The sequence below is a fragment of the Ranitomeya variabilis genome, chromosome 7 (assembly GCF_051348905.1).
Source record: "Ranitomeya variabilis isolate aRanVar5 chromosome 7, aRanVar5.hap1, whole genome shotgun sequence".
Taxonomy (NCBI): domain Eukaryota; kingdom Metazoa; phylum Chordata; class Amphibia; order Anura; family Dendrobatidae; genus Ranitomeya; species Ranitomeya variabilis.
This window is the reverse complement of record NC_135238.1, coordinates 12,858,046-12,877,788: the sequence shown is the minus strand read 5'-3', so window position 1 is coordinate 12,877,788 and position 19,743 is coordinate 12,858,046. Positions and strand designations below refer to the sequence as shown.

The 19,743-nt window shown below is 43.9% G+C and overlaps 1 protein-coding gene across 1 annotated transcript in view; it reads right to left on the bottom strand.

The window, feature by feature from the left end:
* The window catches only part of LOC143785346 (uncharacterized), a 42,521-nt gene that overhangs the window by 1,935 nt on the left and 20,843 nt on the right, over positions 1-19,743 (bottom strand). The window contains exons 6-7 of the mRNA XM_077274108.1: positions 18,611-18,979; positions 17,948-18,280 (exon numbers count right to left, since the gene is read on the bottom strand). Coding sequence (XP_077130223.1) covers positions 17,948-18,280; positions 18,611-18,979 — 702 coding nt within the window. The remainder of the gene's footprint in view (positions 1-17,947; positions 18,281-18,610; positions 18,980-19,743) is intronic.

Below are 19,743 nucleotides of genomic sequence, written 5' to 3'. Positions count from 1 at the left end.
TGTGAAGAAACAGGCTGTGGTTATACTCTACCCTCTTTAAAGGGAATCTGTCAGTAGAATCAACCCTCCTAAGCAGTCTACATGGACACCCAGTTCATAGGAAGCCGAATAAAATGATACCTTGATATCTGCAATCTGATATCTTATTCAAGAAAAATGCACATTTTTTAATATGTAAATCAGCTGTTAAGATCTATGGGTCAGACATATGTCTTCCCGAGAATCTGCCACCAGAGAATATTTTAAATGAAAGGAGAGTTACCAGTATGAGGCATGTAGATCAGGAGAACAGAGGTGTGAGAGAGCTGCTGCTGCAGATGTGTTTGTAATGAGACAAAGTTCAGTTCTGCTGTGCTGTGTTAGTTATAATCAGGTACAGCTATGCAGCAGAGCTGACAGCTGTACGAGAGAACTGCAGCAGCAGATGTGTTTGTAATGAGATAAGGTTTAACTCTGCTGTACTGTTAGTTACCTATCTCACACTGTTAACACTTCCTTTCATTTAAAGTAAGCTCTAGAGACAGATTCTCAAGGAGGGAGGAAAAGAGAGAGGAAACGAAATAGAAAAAATAGTAGAACGTAAAGGGAGTGTTATGTCCCATGAATGAGACATTTTACAGACTGTCCTGTACATTTTACATGCTGTATTGCTGTCTCTCATATTGTTGCTATGTGTTGCTGTGTTTTGCATAGCTGAAATCCTCCCTTTCCATGAAACTTTGTCCCTTCTGTCTCCCTCTGCTGGGTGTCATGTCACTTCCTTCTTCTTCTGCCTGTGTCTCAGTCTCCATCTTCGCTTCATTAGAGGCATATGTGCTTTCAGCTTGTCTGAAGAAAGTTGTTTTTACCTGCTGCTGTTTGTATGCATTCAACAAGAATTCTTAAATAAATCAGTGTCTTCTGGATTCTTTATAACATGTATGCCGCCAGCTGAGTTAAGCTATCTATGACCGTCGCCAATTGTAAGTAAGGTGAAGAGATTCAGCATCTCACAGAGCCATATTTGCAGCCACAGGCCCCGAGGACAGAATTTGATCCACCATCTAGTGAGAAGGCTAGACGTCCCACAAAGCCCACATGGAAAGTAAGGGAGAATCTAGAATCCAGTAAACATGATCATCTCCATGCTATAGCAGAGCTATGGCAAAAAACTGCTGAGTCACATAGACAGCCTGTCTCAGCCTGCTTCTCTCGAACGACCACCAGAAGGAACCCTTGCACAACTGTGTGCAGATTATCAACTGTATTCAGAAACAGCGGATAAGTGCACCTCTATGTTACAGAGACTTAACCCGTCAGTTCCCTGCAATGAGCTGCAAGCTTTCCAACAACTTAACTCTGAGAAAGTATGGTGTGCGATAAAAAAGCCAAGACAGAGGCAAGAATCACGCTAATAGCTGAGATGTCATCTTGTATTTCCGGCTCAGCCAGACAGTCAAAGCAATCATCTAATTCAAGCTCTTCAAAATACTCAACCCTCAGCGAACAGCTCATAAGAGCATGTGCAGAAGCTGAGGACACTAAAATACAAGCTGCCTTCGCTCAAAAGAAATCTAAGATGGAAATAGAAGCCCTAGAGAAGAAAAAAAAAGCAGAAATAGAGACCCTAGAGAAGGAATGCGAACACGCCACAGCCATGGCAAGGTTAAAGGTCCTGGAACAAGTCATCAGTGGGAGCCAAAGAGACAGTGTGAGTTTAAGTGATTTTGATACTGAAGACCCTCTTAAGTGTACTAGAGACTATGTACAAAGCCAATACAGAGCTCCCCCTGCTCCTGCAATCCTTCCTGACCGCACAGATGCTCCCCTGAGACAACAGGACACAGAGTGTTTACCCGCATCCTGCACGTAAGGTCAGTACAATACGCTGCCAACCCTGCATCCTGATCCTCCGTGCACCTCACCAAACCTTATACACAGAAACATACATGCAGGCCAATATGCAGGCAAGTCACCACACTCCGGTCAGTCACACAATCCCAGTCCCATGTGTGGCAGAAACTAAGCTAATTAAGCCAGTTAATGGACTGAATGCCTATTCTGCCCCATGTGTTCCTGCATTCTCAGGTCAAAGCACAGACTGTATGAACAATGCTACCCAGCCAGCAACAGTCCTTCCAAAATTGGAGAATGCCGATATGACTGGCTTTGCAAGGTACATGATTCGGCGTGATCTAACTAAGACCGGTCTTACAAAGTTTGACGATAAACCTGAGAACTACAGGGGTTGGAAGTGTACCTTTAAAACCACAATCAGTGACCTCGGCATCACCGCCGCTGAAGAGCTAGACCTGCTAATCGGGTGGCTTGGGCCACAATCCACGGATTGGGTCAAGAGACTTAAATCTATCTACATCAGTAATCCTATCGCGGGTCTCACCGCTGCATGGAAGAGGCTAGAAAGAAGCTATGGCAGCCCTGAGGCCATAGAAAAGGCCCTGTTCAAGCGACTAGAGGATTTTCCAATGGTATTTAGTAAGGACAGTACAAGGTTCCAAGAGCTCAGCAACCTCCTGTTAAGAGCGTCAGCTGGCCAACGCAGACCCGTACCTGCCTGGCCTCAGCTACCTGGACACTGCTTATGGGGTAACCCCAATAGTTTCTAAGCTGCCATCCAATATCCAAAATGAGTGGGCCATGCTTGGAACAAAATATAAAAGGGAAAACCAAGTCTCCTTCCCTCCATTTTCCTACTTCTGCGAGTTCATCTAAAACATTGCAGAGTGTAAGACTGATCCAAGTTTTTCCTATGGAGAACACAGCGACCTGTTTCATCTCCTAAACACGGGAGTCCACATCTTAACTACAAGAACCGCCGAGCTCCAATGTCCGTCAAGAAGACTGATGTTCTTCCCACACCTACAGTATCACAAGATAAGAGCAACAAAGGTGAGAAGGTTGAGAATCCTAATCGTATGTGTCCCATTCACAAGAAACCTCACCCCTTAAAGAAGTGCATCGGCTTCAGAAAGAAACCACTCCAGAAACGCAAAGAGCTTCTGAAGAACTTTGGGATATGTTACAGGTGCTGCGCTTCAACTGAACACTTTGCTAAGGACTGTAAAATATCTATTAATTGTTTGGAGTGCGACATTGAGGAGCATGTGCAAGCGCTCCATCCATCCCAATCTAACACTGTACAGCTTACACCTTCCCCCACCACAAGGCAAGGCCTGGAGGATGCTGTTCAAACAGTGAGTTCTATCACAATATCTTCTTCATGCACAGAAGTCTGCGGAGAAGGCCTCTGGGACAAGTTGTATGCGAAGATATGCCTGGTGAATGTGTATCCCAAAGGTCGACCAGAGAAAACCGCAAGGGTGTATGTTATCCTGGACAATCAGAGCAACCAGTCACTTGCAAGGTCAGAACTCTTTGATATGATTGACTTAAAGGGAAACTCTCGTCCCTACACCCTGGACACCTGAGGCAGTGTTACGGAAGTCTCTGGGAGAAGAGCCAATGGACTCATGGTATCTTCTCTTGAGAACAATGTGGAGATACCCTTACCCACTCTGGTCGAATGCAACCAGATACCGTCCAACAGAGATAATCCCAACTCCAGAGGCTGCACTCCATCACCCTCATCTAAGGACTTTGGCAGGCAAGATACCAGCTCTCGACAACAGTGCAAACATTCTGATCTTGTTTGGCAGGGACTTTCTGAGACTACACAAGGTACGTCAGCAAATCAACGGGCCACACAACGCTCCATTTGCTCAATGCTTTGACCTAGGCTGGGTTATCATAGGCGATGTCTGTATAGGAAAGATGAAGAGACCTACGAGGATTTTCTCATTTAAGACTCACGTCCTACCAAATGGTCGCAGCACTTACTTTCAACCATGCCCGCATCATTAGTGGGTGAAAGAGAAGATAAGCGATAACAAGTGGAAGAAAGAAACCTCTGACGACATGAACATATTCCTGTCCCACAATGATGACCTCGGGTCAACAGTGTTCAACTCTACAAAAGAAGACAACCAGCTAGCACCTGCAAGGGAGGACAAAGAGTTCATAAAGATTATGGAAAAGGAATATGCCCAAGACAATTCAAATAGCTAGGTAGCACCTTTACCTTTTCGTTCTCCAAGAACAAGGCTACCTGATAATCTGCAACAAACAACGGCAAGGTTTTCATCCCTAAAACGCACCATAAAGAGAAGGCCAGAGATGGAGAAACATTTTGTCGACTTCATGCAGAATATCTTCGACAAAGGTCACGCAGAACCCTCACCCCCGCTAAAAGAATGTGAAAAATGCTGGTATCTCGACCAAATTAGAGTGGCGTTTGATTCCAGTGCTCAGTATGAAGGCATCTCCCTGAATAGCCTGCTCCTCACTGGGCCTAATCTAAACAACAGCCTTATAGGAGTACTGATTCGCTTCAGACAAGAATCTGTCACAGTAATGGCCGACATTCAACAAATGTTTCATTGTTTTATTGAGAAGTCAGCAGAAACTACCTCAGATTCCTATGGCACAAAGACAACGACGTCCGCAGCAAGGTCATAGACTACTTAATGAAGGTACACGTCTTCGGGAACAGCCCCTCGCCTGCAGTGGCCATCTATGGACTAAGACGGACAGCACAGGAAAGTGAGAGATGCTGGATCTGATGCTCATCTATTTGTGGAAAGAAACTTCTACGTAGATGATGGACTTAAGTCTCTACCAACAAGTGAAGAGACAATCAATCTGCTCTATAGGCTCAGGAAATGCTGTCAACAGCAAACCTTAGACTTCACAAGATCATCTCCAACAGTAAAAAGGTAATGAAAGCATTTCCATCTGAGCATCACGCTGCTGGTGTAAGGGATCTTGTTCTGGGTTCTGACGTTCCTCCCATGCAACGCAGCCTCGGTCTGTTTTGGGATATTAAGCAGGACACGTTCACTTTCCAGGTGTCAGCTTGTGATAAACCTTTCACTAAACGAGGAGTCCTATCTGTTGTGGACAGCATCTATGATCCTTTCGGGTTTATCACACCCATCACCATTCAAGGCAAGATACTATTGAGACAGTTGACTGCCGAGAGTACGGATTGGGGCACTCTGCTACCATCCCAGAAACAACAAAGGTGGGAGGCGTGGAAGAAGTCTCTGAAGGTCTTAGAGCATTTCCAAGTCCCAAGATGTTATTCCTTAGGCACCCTTCAGCCAACATCAGAAGAGAAGTCCACATTTTCTCCGACGCTTCTACAGAGGCTATAGCTGCCGTAGCCTACCTGAAGACCTTGGAAGAAGATAACAAGGCGCATTGTGGATTCATGTTCGGTAAGGCAAAGCTAACCCCGAAACTTGCTCACTCTGTTCCAAGACTCGAACTTTGTGCCGCTGTTCTGGCAGTGGACTTAGCTGAAGCTATAAAGGAAGAAATGGACATTGCTATTGATTCATTTACATTCTACACAGACAGTAAAGTGGTACAAGTAACATCAGACCCTGATGCACCAATGATCCGTACTCCTGCTACCCTTCTTACTCAGAAGGTTGGAGCTGCCACAATCCCTCCAGGGAAGTTTGTGGACGGGGACATTTACAGACGTCAGTAGAAACTTGCTTCAAAGCCATCACAAATGGCAGACAGCAAAACCTAATCTCCAAGAAGGAGACCTCATCCTCCTTAAAGATAAAGAAGCTCATCACAATGTCTGGCCAATGGGTCTTATCACCAAGGTTACACCAAGCAATGACGGGAAGATCCGTAAGGTAGAAGTCAAGGTTACGAAAGGCGGTTCAACTTGTATTTTCTTCTGTCCAGTCACTGAGCTTGTGTTACTTTTTCCAAAGGAGGAACTCACATGAAAGTCATTGTTTATGGACACAGCTCACGGTGGGGAGCCTACCGCCATATATTCCTCCAGCTGTGTTGGAACATTCGAACATTTGAACTTTCTCCAGCGGATTGTTGGGTTGGTGGAAGTGTTTGCACATTGCGGCTTCCCCAATCAGAAGATGGGTTTACGTTTGCACTTGGACTATCCCGCTGTTTAGGACTTTATGCCTCCAACTGAAGATTGGACTATGCCAATTGGACTACAACTGTTGTTGTTACTTGCATGCTTGTTTTCCTTTTGTTTTTCAGGTCTACAGTGAAATCCCCAGAGGACATCATAAAAATTATGAAATCTAAAGATTTCAGATGGGGAGTGTTATGTCCCATGAATGAGACATTTTACAGACTGTCCTGTACATTTTACATGCTGTATTGCTGTCTCTCATATTGTTTATTGTTGCTATGTGTTCCTGTGTTTTGCATAGCTGAAATCCTTCCTTTCCATGAAGTTTGTCCCTTCTGTCTCCCTGTCTGCCTCTGCTGGGTGTCATGTCACTTCCTTCTTCTCCCTGTGTCTCAGTCTCCATCTTGACTTCATTAGAAGACCATGTGCTTTCAGCTTGTCTGAAGAAAGTCTTTTTTACCTGCTGCTGTTTGTATGCATTCAACAAGAATTCTTAAAGAAATCAAAGTGTCTTCTGGATTCTTCATAACATGTGTGCCGGCAGCTGAGTTAAGCTATCTGCGACCGTTGCCAATTGTAAGTAAGGTGAAAAGATTCAGCATCTCACAGAGCCATATTTGCAGCCACAGGGCCCGGGGACAGAATAGGGAGGAAAGAACAGAAAGAAATAGAGAAAGAAAAGAAAGTAAAAAGATAAAGTGACAGAAAAAGGGAAAGAAAATGAAGGAGAAGAGTAAAAATAAAGAAGTGAAGAGAAAAAAAGAAAAAAGTAGAGAATTAAGGGAGAAACAAAAAGAAAGGAAAGACAAAGAACAGGAGGGAAATAAATAGAAAAAGTGAAAGAAAGTAGAAAAAGACAGAAGATAAAGATAGAGTGAAAGGAGAGAGAGAGAAAAAAAAAGTGTCCTGAAGTGTCTCTTTTTTACCACCGGGTAAAGACGCAGTGTGGATTTATCCTTACATTTCCATGTTATAATCTTTGGTTTACAGAATACATATTTAACACTCGCCGTATACTTGAGCTGACAGTAGAATGCATGTTTGGCTGCCAGCTGTTTCTCCTGACACAACCATGCAAAGAAGAGAATAAGGATGGGGAATAGGATCAGGCATGTTTAAATCTAGAATGGATGGGTTTTTTTTTTCTTTTTTCTTGAAATTTTACACTACACAATAAAACAAGACCTCGGAGAAATGGTCGGGGGATTTAAACTTATTGCATTTCTCTTGTTCTATTATATATAGTATCTCTGTATATATGGTATGAATAAAAGCTCCAATTTGACTTGGAAAAAATAAGACCTCACAGCTGCATGAACAGAAGAATAAAGTTCAGGTTTCAGAAAAAAGCAACATAAATTACGGTACAATTTATCTTTAAGGCATTGAACTGAAAAAAGTATATGTTTGACATAGGTCATACTGACCTAGAGAATCATGTTGCCAGGTATTTTTACTGCAAAATGAATGGTGCAAAAAACATAAAAATGGAGGAATTGCAGTTTTTTTTCTCTTACTGGACTTGGGATTTTAATTCTGTTTCATATGGTAAAGTGAATGGTCTCATTCAGAACTACCACTACCTGTGCACTGGGCACTTTGCAGGAAGGGGGAGCAGGTGAAAATCGCTGAGTTTTCCAAGGCAAAAAGGCTTCAGGAAACCATTGGCAATTGCTTTCCTGAAAGGTCTTTTCAGCCATTTTTTGTGGCGGCTCTGCAACTGCCATCTTTGCTCTATGCTGTCAAGTGTAAACAGTGGGTGACTTCTAAAGAAGGCTGCCCGAAAAATGAATGTGGTTCTGCTTTTTGCCACTTCAAGGTTTCCAAACTCTGAGGCCACGAAAAGAAGTTTCCATAGACTCAACATATGCAGCGTGCATGATGCTGTGGATGTTAATTTTTTTTTCCAGCACTTTTTAGGGACGAATTCCAGAAGCAATCTGCCTGAACATGACGCCTTGTTCACACACCATAAAATGATTTCCTGTTTCATTTTTTTTTCCTATCCATAATTTTGCTCTAGGGAGAAATAATATAATCACAGCTACTCATCTTCCGCAGGACCAGTGATAATTCTCCACCGCTGCGCTCTTTGTTGACAGGCTGCAGGGGTGACATCATATGCATTCCAATGGGCCCCAGCTCATTAAATTTTGCTAATCTGATTTTAATATATAATACTTAAAGGTTATTTCAGATGTTAAAGGGAATCTGTCAGTGGCAATAACCTTTCTAAGCTGTCTATATGAACATGCAGGTTATAGACAGTTGAATAAAATAAAACCTTGATATCTGTTATCCGATGTCTTATTCCAGAGTTATCCACGTTTTTACTAATATGTAAATGAGATGTTAAGATCTATGGTCTGGACAATGATCTTTCTGAAAATCTGCCTCTAGAGCTTACCTCTGCACAGGACCATTGGTCCTCTAGGAAGGTCCTGAAGTTGCTCTGGCATTGTAGCAGCTTCCATTGGTCCTCTAGGAAGGTCCTGAAGCTGCTGCAGCTATAAAAGGTTGCATGGCCGCACGGCTATGCGCTAGTATCACTTCATGTTATGAGCTTGCTATTTGTGGTCGCGCCTGTATGTGGATAGGGTTTGGCTGAATTAAGCCCCTAGAATACAGGCACCTCTGGTGAGGAGTTTGTATGTATGTATTCAGGGCTGGCTAATAGCCACTAGAATTCCAGTTCCACCGGAGAGGAGTGTTTGTGTGCTTCTCTGTATGCGTCACCACTGACTGCCATCAGCTCAGCAGTTAGCTGTGTTCCCCTGTGACGCTAACAGGGCACAGCGTGTTCTTTTCTGTGCGACTCAGCTGGAGGGTAGGTTGGCGGCTCTTGAGCGCACAAGCTCAGCTGTGGATGTTACCGCAGTCGCTGTTCAGTCTATCTGGATGATATACTCATCTACTCTCCAGATATTGACTCCCACCGGAGAGAGGTTCGCAAGGTCTTCGACCTCTTATGGGCAAATTGTCTTTATGCCAAGTTGGAGAAATGTGAGTTTGAGCAGGAGTCCTTGCCTTTCCTTGGTTATATCATCTCCGCCCAGGGATTGGCTATGGATCCTGCCAAACTACAGGCTGTGATGGACTGTCAGGAACCTGATTCTCTCAAAGCGGTGCAGCATTTTATGGGGTTCATTAATTATTACCATCAGTTCATTCCGCATTTCTCGACTTTGGTAGCTCCCGTGGCAGCCCTCACCAAGAAGGGAACAAATCCCAAATTGTGGTCGGAGGAAGTCTCCAAGGCCTTCCTCTCTATAAAATCTCATTTGCTAGCCTCCCATCCTACATCGCCCTGATGTAGATAAGCCATTCATAATGGAGGTGGATGCCTCATCTGTTGGTGCTGGTGCAGTCCTCTTCCAAAAGGATGCTCAAGGTCGGAAGCATCCCTGCTTCTTTTCCAAGACCTTCACACCAGCAGAGAGGAATTAATCCATCGGGGACAGGGATTTGCTAGCTATGAAGTTGGCTTTCTCTGAGTAGGGACACCTGTTGGAAGGAGCTCGCTTTCCCTTCCAAGTCTTCACCGACCACAAAAATTTGGTGCACTTACAACCAGCTCAGCGGCTAAATTCTCACCAGGCCAGATGATCCTTATTCTTCTCCCGGTTCCATTTCACCCTTCATTATCTCTCTGGGGAGAGGAACATTCGTGCTGATGCTCTCTCTCGCTCCGTTGTGTCTTCTGAGGAGGAGGAAGAGGAGCCTCGGCTTATTGTTCCTTCTGAGAACCATGGCTCCGGTTTCGCTAGAGTCGGTGCCCCCAGGCAAGACTTTTGTACCTACTAATTTGCGACCGGAGGTTCTCTCTTGGGTCTCATTCATCCAGGGTGGGTGGACATTTTGGGACCAAGAGGACATCTGAGCTGTTGGCGAGGACGTACTGGTGGCCGCATATGGCCTGTGACATCGGAGACTGTTTGCTCGTGTGTCTCCTGCACCAAAAATAAGTCTCCTCGACAACAGCCGGCTGGGTTACTTTATCCTCTGCCGGTGGCAGACAGGCCCTGGGAGACGGTCGGGATGGACTTTGTGGTGGGCTTACCCAAGTCTCGTGGTTGCACCATCATTTGGGTAATCACCGCCATTTTTCTAAAATGGTGCACCTGGTGCCGCTTCCACGGTTACCTTCTGCATGGGCCTTGGCAGCGTTGTTTATGAGACACATTTTCCACCTACACGGTATGCCGGACAAAGTTGTCAGTGACCGTGGTCCCCAGTTTGCATCTCGGTTCTGGAGAGAGCTTTGTCGTTTACTCAGCAATGAGTTAAATCTCTCTTCAGCATATCATCCCGAGACGAATGGATTGGTAGAGAGGACCAAATCAGACCTTGGTCACATATTTGCGACATTTCGTTTCTGCCAGGCAGGATGACTGGGCATCCTTGCTACTGTGTGTGGAGTTTGCGCTTAACAACGCCGTAGCTGACTCCACTAGTCAGACTCCATTCCTCCTTAATTATGGTCAGCATCCGCGGGTTCCTGTGCCTATGCCCGTGTCTTCCGCCGACTCCAGGGTGGCAGACTGGGCTGTGGAGGCACGGGACATTTGGGACCGCACTCAGGATGCCATCCGGGCCTCCAAGGAGAGAATGAGGTCCTCCGCCGATGCACATCAGCACCCCGCTCCGACCTTTGCTCCTGGCGACTTAGTGTGGCTCTCCGCCCGTAACATCAGGCTGCGAGTTGAGTCCACTAAGTTTGTTCCTCGCTACTTGGGACCTTTCAAGGTTCTCGAACAGGTTAACCCTGTGTTCTACCATCTGGCCCTTCCTCCACGCCTAGGTATCACCGACACCTTTCTTGTGTCCCTCTTAAAGCCCGTACTCATGTCCCGGTTTTCCGAGTCATCTGCCGGGACATCGGGTTCGTCTTCGGACGATTACGAGGTGATCGCTGCTTTGGGGTGCAAGGTGGTACTTAGGAAAAAAAGTTTTATTTGGTGGACTGGAGGGGTTATGGCCCAGAGGACAGGTCCTGGGAGCCTGTTGAGAATATTCAAGCTCCGCTGCTCATTGCTGCCTTCGAGCGTAGCGAGGCCCAAGGAGTGGGGGTAATGTTAGGGGTCGAGTTCCCGCCTCTGCACAGGGGGATTCTCGAACCACCTTCACTGCGGTCTCCTATTCTTCTCCAGCCGCAGTGGAGCCTGCACAGCGGAGACATCTGTCCCAACTTCTGGCTCAGCCTGATACTGTGCGGATGGTTTCTATTGCTTTCCCAGGCTCAGCCATTGTAGCCAGTACTGGTCAGCAGCGAGCAGACGTCTCTGGGACTAAGTCCTGCTTTTTCCCTTCTGAGCATGCCCAAGGTAAGACCTCATTGGAGGTCAGGGGTCACATGCTCAGGTACTGCTGCAGCTCCCATTGGTCCTCTAGGAAGGTCTTGAAGTTGCTCTGGTATTGTAGCAGCTTCCATTGGTCCTCTAGGAAGGTCCTGAAGCTGCTGCAGCTATAAAAGGTTTGCATGGCCGTACGGCTATGTGCTAGTATCACTTCATGTTATGAGCTTGCTATTTGTGGTTGTGCCTGTATGTGGTTAGGGTTTGGATGAAATAAGCCCGTAGAATACCGGCACCTCCGGTGAGGAGTTTGTATGTATGTATTCAGGGCTGGCTAATAGCCACTAGAATTCCAGTTCTATCGGAGAGGAGTGTTTGTGTGCTTCTCTGTGTGCGTGACTACTGACTGCCATCAGCTCAGCAGTTAGCTGTGTTCCCCTGTGACGCTAACAGGGCACAGCTTGTTCTTTTCTGTGCGACTCAGTGAAGTCACTGAGTTCACTTATACCGCCATATAGTGCCGTCATCTTCTAGCAGCAGGTTCTCTCTTGCACGGTGGACCCCGGGCTGCGAACGCACCAATTATAACATCTATATTAACTCGGTGCGTTCCGCCAGTCCTTACACGTCAGATCACCAATATCAATCTGTCATTTTATTAAACTTTTCATAGCTTGCATGTCCATATAGAGAGCTTAGGAGGGTTGGTTCTACTGACAGATTCTCTTTAACCCCTTTCTGACATCTGACGTAACAATCCATCCATGTGCCCTGGGCCTGTTTCACCAGGGATGGATTATTATGTCATCGCGATTGACTGCGCATACTGGTCGTGCGCAGGCTATCACCGCCGGGTGTCAGGTGATTCTGATAGCTGACACCTGCCACTAAGTGCCCGGAGCGGTCACCACTCCTGGTACTTTAACCCCCTGAATGCTGCGATCAAATGTGATCGCAGCATTCCGAAAGCTAGCAGAGGGATGACAGCCCCACTGCCTTTGGATCGAAGACCCCACGGCATGACGCAGGGTTCCGATCGTTGACATGGTGACCTGATGTTGTCATGACGACATCCGGATCACCAGAGCTAGGAAAGTTGCTTGATCTAGCACATGATAAGCAACTTTCGCTGTCATTGCAGAGCTGACATCCCAATACTATACAAGTGATCAGCTTGCAAAAAATGCTGGTCCCATGGTGTAACAAAGTTAAAAAAAAAAGTAATTTTTAAAAAAAAATAATTGTAAAAAAAATTTCATAAAGAAAGAATAATAAAAAGAAAAATATATTATATCTATAAATACATTTTTGTATGAAAAAGAAATTATACACAATAAAAGTACACATATTTGGTATCGTCACATATGCAACGACCCGACCTGTAAACCTGTCCCACTAGTTGACCCCTTTAGTGAACACCATAAAAAAATAAAACAAGACAAACAATACTCTATCATCATACCGCTGAACAAAAAGTGGAATTAAACACAATAAAAAAAAGACGAATGTAAATAAAAATGGTACCGCTGAAAACTTCATCTTGTCTCTCATAAAACAAGCTGCATACAGCTCCATCAGAAGAAAAATAAAAAAGTTATATAGCTCTCAGAATAATGCGATGTAAAAATAATTGTTTTTCTATAAAATAAGTTTTTATTGTGTAAAAGTGCCAAAACATAAAAAAATAAATAAATGAGGTATCGCTGTAATCTTACTGACCCAAAGAATAAAGCTGTCTTACCAATTTTACCACACATGGAATGGCATAAACTACAAAAAAAGAAAAAATAATTCCTGAGTTGCTGGTCTTTGTTTATTCTGCCTCCCAAAAATCAGAATAGAATCAGAATAGAAAGCAATCAAAAAATGTCATGTGTCTGAAAATGGAACCAATATAAACGTCAACTCGTCCAGCAAGAAACAAGCCCTCACATGACTCTGTGGGCCTAATAAGGAAAAATTATAGCTCTCAAAATATGGTGATGCAAAAATTATTTTTTTTGCAATAAAAAGCATCTTTTAGTGTGTGACAGCAGCCAAACATAAAAACCAGATATATATCTGTTATCGCTGTAATCGCACCGACCCAAAGAATAAAGTCGTCATCACTTATACAAGGAACGGCGTAAAAAATAAATAAAACTAATTCTTCATTTGCCGTTCATTTTTTCATTCTGCCTACCAAAGATTACAGTAAGGCTTGGTGTACATTTATCCTGTGCTTTGCACTGAGCGCTTACGGGTTTCAGTGTAAATCTCTGAAATACGTGATTCAGATGGAACCTCTGGCGGAAGATTCCCTATAATGAGGCAGATGGCGGCACAGACCTGTGATCCGGCGGTGTCCGTCTTTTTAGGATTGCACAAAGTGCCGTCGGCCACAGTTTTGTGCACTTCTGAAAAGAAAGTCTCCTCTGAACAGAGGTCAAACGGTGTCCAGAGTAACTCTGCTGCCTCATTATAGTGAATGGATCCCTTGGGGGGTTTCATCTGAATCATGTAACTCAGAGATTTAGATGGAAACCCCAAATTAAGTGCTCAGCGTAGAACGCATGATAAATCTGATCCCAAACATTATGTAACATGTTCCCAATAAAAGCTTCAACTCAATCCACAAAAAAAGCAAATCACCATTCAGGTCCATCATCTGTTAATGGAAAATAGAGGGCGTCCACGTTACTGGTAGCACAAAGGCTCTGGAAAAGCGAAATGGCTCCATAACCCTCCAAACGAAATTCAGCAAATTCTGCGCTGTCAAATTCAAACTCTCAAATTCTCACAGTGTAACTAATCGACATATAGCATCCACATGTTTGGCATTTCTGAAGTGATGAGAGCCCCCCTAACTTACGGATGCATGCCTCCTGAAGTACGAGCTGGGCATAACGTATTGGTGACTACAATGTACTGGTCACTACAACGGCAGTTTGCAATTTTCACTCAGCAACATTCATTGCTGCTTGTTTCTGGAACATACCCATGGAGTCAAAATCATCACTACATCTGTAGATAAATTCCCAATGGGGTATAATTTGCTAAATGGTTTCACTTGAGGGGGGATTCTGCTCTTCTAGCAATTACGGGAAAAATTTGTGCTCCGTCCCTCTCGAGTCTCTCCGTATGGCTAAGCAGTACTGTACAGTCACATATGAGGCATTGCCACTTTCAGTAGAAATTGTGGGACAAATTTTGGTGCCATTTTTACCCACTTCTTGTCTGAAAATGTAAAATCTGGGGCTAAAACAAAATTTTGTTAATACAAATGTAGTTATATTTTCTTCACCTCTCAATGGTATAAAATTCTGTGACACACCTATCATGTGAATATGATCACTGCACCCCTAGATTAATTCATTGAGAGGTGTGATTTGTAAAATGGGGTCACTTTTGAGGGTTCTGCTGTTCTGGCACCTCATGGGCTCTACCAGTGAGTTATGGCACCCTGAAACCATAACAGTAAAATATGGCGCTCGTTGCCTTCTGAGCTTTGCGCTGTGCCTGAAAAACATTTCCTGATTACATGTAGGGTATTGGCGCACTCAGGAAAAAATGTTCCTCAGTTAATTGTAAAACAAATTCCTATTAGCCCTTAGGAAAATTAAAAACTTGGGGCTAAAACAACATATTAGTGGTAAAAATGTAATTTATTCTTTCTTCACCGCTCAATGGTATAAAATTCTGTGAGGCACATGTGGTGTCAATATGATCACTGCACCTCTAGATAAATTCATTGGAGAGGGTAGTTTGTAAAATGAGTTCACATATGGGGGTTTCTGTTATTCTGGCACCTCAGGGGCTCTGCCAATGTGACATGACACCCTCAAACCATTCCAGCAAAGCCTGAACTCCAATATGGCGCCTCTTTCCTTCTGAGCATTGCACTGTGCCTCAAATGTAGTAGGTGGATGTCCTGTGCCCGAAGGAGTCGGATGTGGACAGTCCTGTGCTCGGAGGTGGATGTCCTGTGCCCGAAAGAGATGGATGTGGACAGTCCTGTGCCCAGAGGAGGATGTCCTGTGCCCGAAGGAGTTGGATGTGGACAGTCCTGTGCCCGAAGGAGTCAAATGTGGACAGTCCTGTGCCCGGAGGTGGATGTCCTGTGCCTGAAAGGACTAGCATGTGTAACTATTGCAAACAGGTGGATATGGTGCCCGGCTGCTATCCGGAGGATATCCTGGGCTGTGTATGGCTGTATGCGTAAAGAGACTGTGATACAGCGATTCAGGACACCCATGGCAACTAGTCGGAGGGGACTGGTGTGTGTAGTGTCTGCAACATATGAGGCTGTGTATATGGAGTCTGTAATATAGTGTGCGGTTGCCCAGGGAAACTGGACAAGGGAAGTTTGGCCTGTTTAGGAACTGTAAATCTAAAGCCATATAATATGTATTTCTATGAACTGGTGTGAACTGAACACTGGTAATATACACTGAAGTTATATGCATTTGTGTGAATTGGACTTTAATGCTGTGAGGAAACACATTAAAGAGACTTTGCATTGGAACTTTGTGGGTCACTGCCTCTTCACTGCGTACGATGCTACTGCAGCCTTACACTGGAGAAAGCTGGACTCCGAGGCAGGACAGAGGCACTAATAGCGGCACAAGAGCAAGTACTAAGTACCAGATCCATAGAAGCTGGAATCTACCACACAAGACAAGACCAAAGGTGCAGACTATGCAAAGAAACCTCAGAAACTGTCCAACACATAGTGGCAGGATGCAAAATGCAGGAACAGCGTATACCGAATGCCGCAACCAAGTAGCGGGAATTGTATACAGGAACATCTGCACAACATATGGGCTAAGTCCCCCTAAGACCAGGTGGGAGACCCAAGAGAAAGTGGTGGAGAATCAAAGGGCTAACCAACCAGACATTGTGATAGTAGACAAGGATCAGAAGACATCAATGATAATAGATGTGGCAGTGCGCAGTGCCAAGTGACAGCAACATCAGAAAGAAGGAATATGAGAAGCTGGAGAAATACCAGTGCCTCAAAGAAGAACTGGAGGAGATGTGGAAGGTGAAGGCAACAGTGATTCCAGTGGTGATAGGAGAACTTGGAGCAGTGACCCCTAAGTTGGGAAAATGGCTACAACAGATGTCAGGAGCAACAACTGAACTCTTAGTCCAGAAAAGCGCAATGCTGGGAATAACTAAGATCCTGCGCAGAACCCTCAAACTGCCAGGCCTCTGGTAGAGGACCTGAGATTGAGAAAGGACAAAAAAAACCACCCCCATTGGGGGTGAGAAGGAAGTTTATACTGTGTGTGTGTATATATACACACACATATATATATATATATATATATATATACACACACACACACACACACACACACACACACACAGTATATATACACCCAAAAATGGTCCTAATTAGTGATGAGCGAATATACTTGTTACTCGAGATTTCTCGAGCATGCTCGGGTGTCCTCCGAGTATTTTTTAGTGCTCGGAGATTTAGTTTTTATTGCCGCAGCTGAATGATTTACATCTGTTACCCAGCATAAGTACATGTGGGGGTTGCCTGGTTGCTAGGGAATCCCCACATGTACTTATGCTGGCTAACATATGTAAATCATTCAGCTGCGGCAATAAAAACTAAATTTCCGAACACTAAAAAATACTTGGAGGACACCCGAGCGTGCTCTGGAAATCTCGAGTAATGAGTATATTTGCTCATCACTAGTCCTAATCAAAAGAGTAGCATGCCCTCACACAGTTCCATCGAAGGTGACAATAAAAAAAAATTGTCCCTCAGGATATGGTGGCACAAAAAAAAAGTTATTTTATAGGTAACGGGTATCACTTGCTTATGAATGTATCCGTACATAGCCAGGAGACATAAAACAGGAGCAGCTGAATCATTGGGATGTTATGAAATAAAAGTGTTTAGTGGAATTGTTCAGGATACATTATTGTTTACTTGAACCTCATGATATTTTTCCTCGATAAATGGACTTCCTTCTTTTTTAGATTTGTTAACTGAAACCGGTTCTAGTCATTTTTTTGTTTTCACCTGCTGTGGCACCGAGAACTAGTAACTGAAATCGGAAACTGTGTTCTTGTGATATGAAAATAGCTTTACCCTCCTGAAAATAGCTTTACCTTACAGAAAGTAGCTTTACCCTACATAAAGTAGCTTTCCCGTACAGAAAGTAGCTTTACCTACAGAAAATAACTTCCTTACAGAAAATAGTTTTACCTTACTGAAAGTAGCTTTACCCTACAGAAAATAGCTTTACTCTACAGAAAATAGCTTTACCCTACAGAAAATAGATTTACCTTACTGAAAGTAGTTTTATCCTACAGACAATAGCTTTATTCTACAGAAAATGGCTTTACCCTACAGATAACCAACAGTAGAATATTGCTTGTGAAAAATGAGGTAGATATTTTACCCTCATCTGCTGTAAAATTACAAGGGTCTCCAGATACCACATCATCCTCTCCACCCCTACAAACCTGTGTGCAATTCCCATATTGCGTCATTATTTTAGCAGAACAATGTATGCAACCATTTCTCACATGTAGTTGATAACTTTTTTTGGGTCTCCTTTAGAGTGACCCTATTAGTACCCGTCAGTGAGGTCAGCACTGTTGAGTGGTATAATTCAGTACGGAGGAGCCCTCCTTCTATCCAGTGGAAACTTTTGTGAGTGGTTGGGGGGACACTTAGAGTACTTACCAGCTACTTTCAGAGGTGGTGAGCTGCGCTCTGCAAGGATCCGGCCCTCGTTTTCAGAGAATGAAACTGTGAACACAGCCTCGGAATCCTCACAAGTTGGGCAAAGTGTTAGGAAAGCGCAGATCTGTCCTTGTGATTTGTTCTCTGTGACCTGGTAATTGGCATCCAGTTCCGTTGAGATTAATGTCCGCTCTTCTTTCAGGTCCTTCTCCCATGTAACGCTGATGTCCTGAGGTATGTTTCCTTTCATAGTGCAGCTAAGGGTTAATTTCTCTCCCTCTTTGCATGTTTCCGGTACACAAATGTCTGATACCGAGTAGAATCCATAACTATCTGTAGGGGGTAAAACAATGCAATGTGAGTGAAAATTATTATTGTATCACAACTGCTTCACGCAGTAAGCTATGTGACACATCACTGGAATCGGTCTCTACCCCTACATCGTGCTGCTGTCAGATTACATATGAAAGATTCCCTTTAATACGTCACTGAAAATACTGACACCTGGGTTAGGGAAGTTTACACATTGATTTCACTGATGAAACACTGACAAGCCACAAAAAGCAAATACTATAAGATGATCTTGATATTTTTAGACTCGTTTTAACGGACGTTCCCGCAGCAGAAAACTCCACAGTAAAATCCACAGAGACAAATAATTACCCAGGACAATTCCAAAGTAGTTCTTCTCCTGCAGAACTTTGCCAGCTCTCATAAACCGACAGATGAACTCAGCCTGGTCATGGCGCTGCTTGTGCACCTGGAAGCTCAGGATCGAGCATAACGAGTGGCGTATTCCACCCACAAATTTGCTCTTAATGATATTCCAGCATGCGTAGGAATCCTGTTCTTGCAACTCTTTATAGTCCCCAGCCGGGTACAGTGACCGTTTCTCTTTTATTTCGATCTCCTTGTCCCCTTGTCGGACCAGCCACACTGCACTTATATTTTTTGGGTATCGGCCTGTAATACTACACTTCAGAGTAGCAATGCTGCCTTCTGTCCAGTCTTTGCAAACCGAGATTTCAGTCACTGGAAAGACACATAAGATTCAAGGCAAAAAATTAGAACACGGCACAATTGGAACATATTATCACCAGGGCTGTGGAGCCGGAGTCGTGGAGTCAGAGTCAGAGCCCATTTTGGTCGGAGTCGGTATAAAATGGACTGACTCCAACTCCTAAAATATATAATAATATCTGTTTCTGTGACTGCCTCTATCCTTGCGGTGCTTAATCACTGGTCACATGCAGCCCAGCACCACCTAGCATTTAACCCCTAAGCGCGGTATCACTTTCTTGTATACAATATAATAAATTGGGTACAGTAGTTCAATGCAGTTTGTGGGGAATATTTTTTTCATAAGAATTTGGGAAGGTTATGAAATGTCCTATAAATATCTGTCCTATCCCTGATCTAAGGTCTAGACTTTTAGCTGAGATGAATCTGTGCTGCAGTTTATGTTTATGATAAGTAGTGAAGCTCCTCCTCTGCAGATAAGGGGAAAAAATTATCACAAAGGGAAGGAAAGCCTACATTAATCTCAGAATTTCTGGAGTGAACAGCGAAGCAGAATAAATGTAAGTACTTCCTAAAGCATATCTAAACTTTCAATAAACGTGCATAGATGAATAGTCCAGTATATGTTGTCTCTGTATGCTTGGTGATTTAGTTTGTTTTTCCTCTTAGCATATGTTTGGAGAAATTAGCTGCTCTGATGACTTATATACACTATACATAGAATATAAGGGGAAAAAATGTTTCCTAACATCTCAAATTCAGAAATACAGTAACAG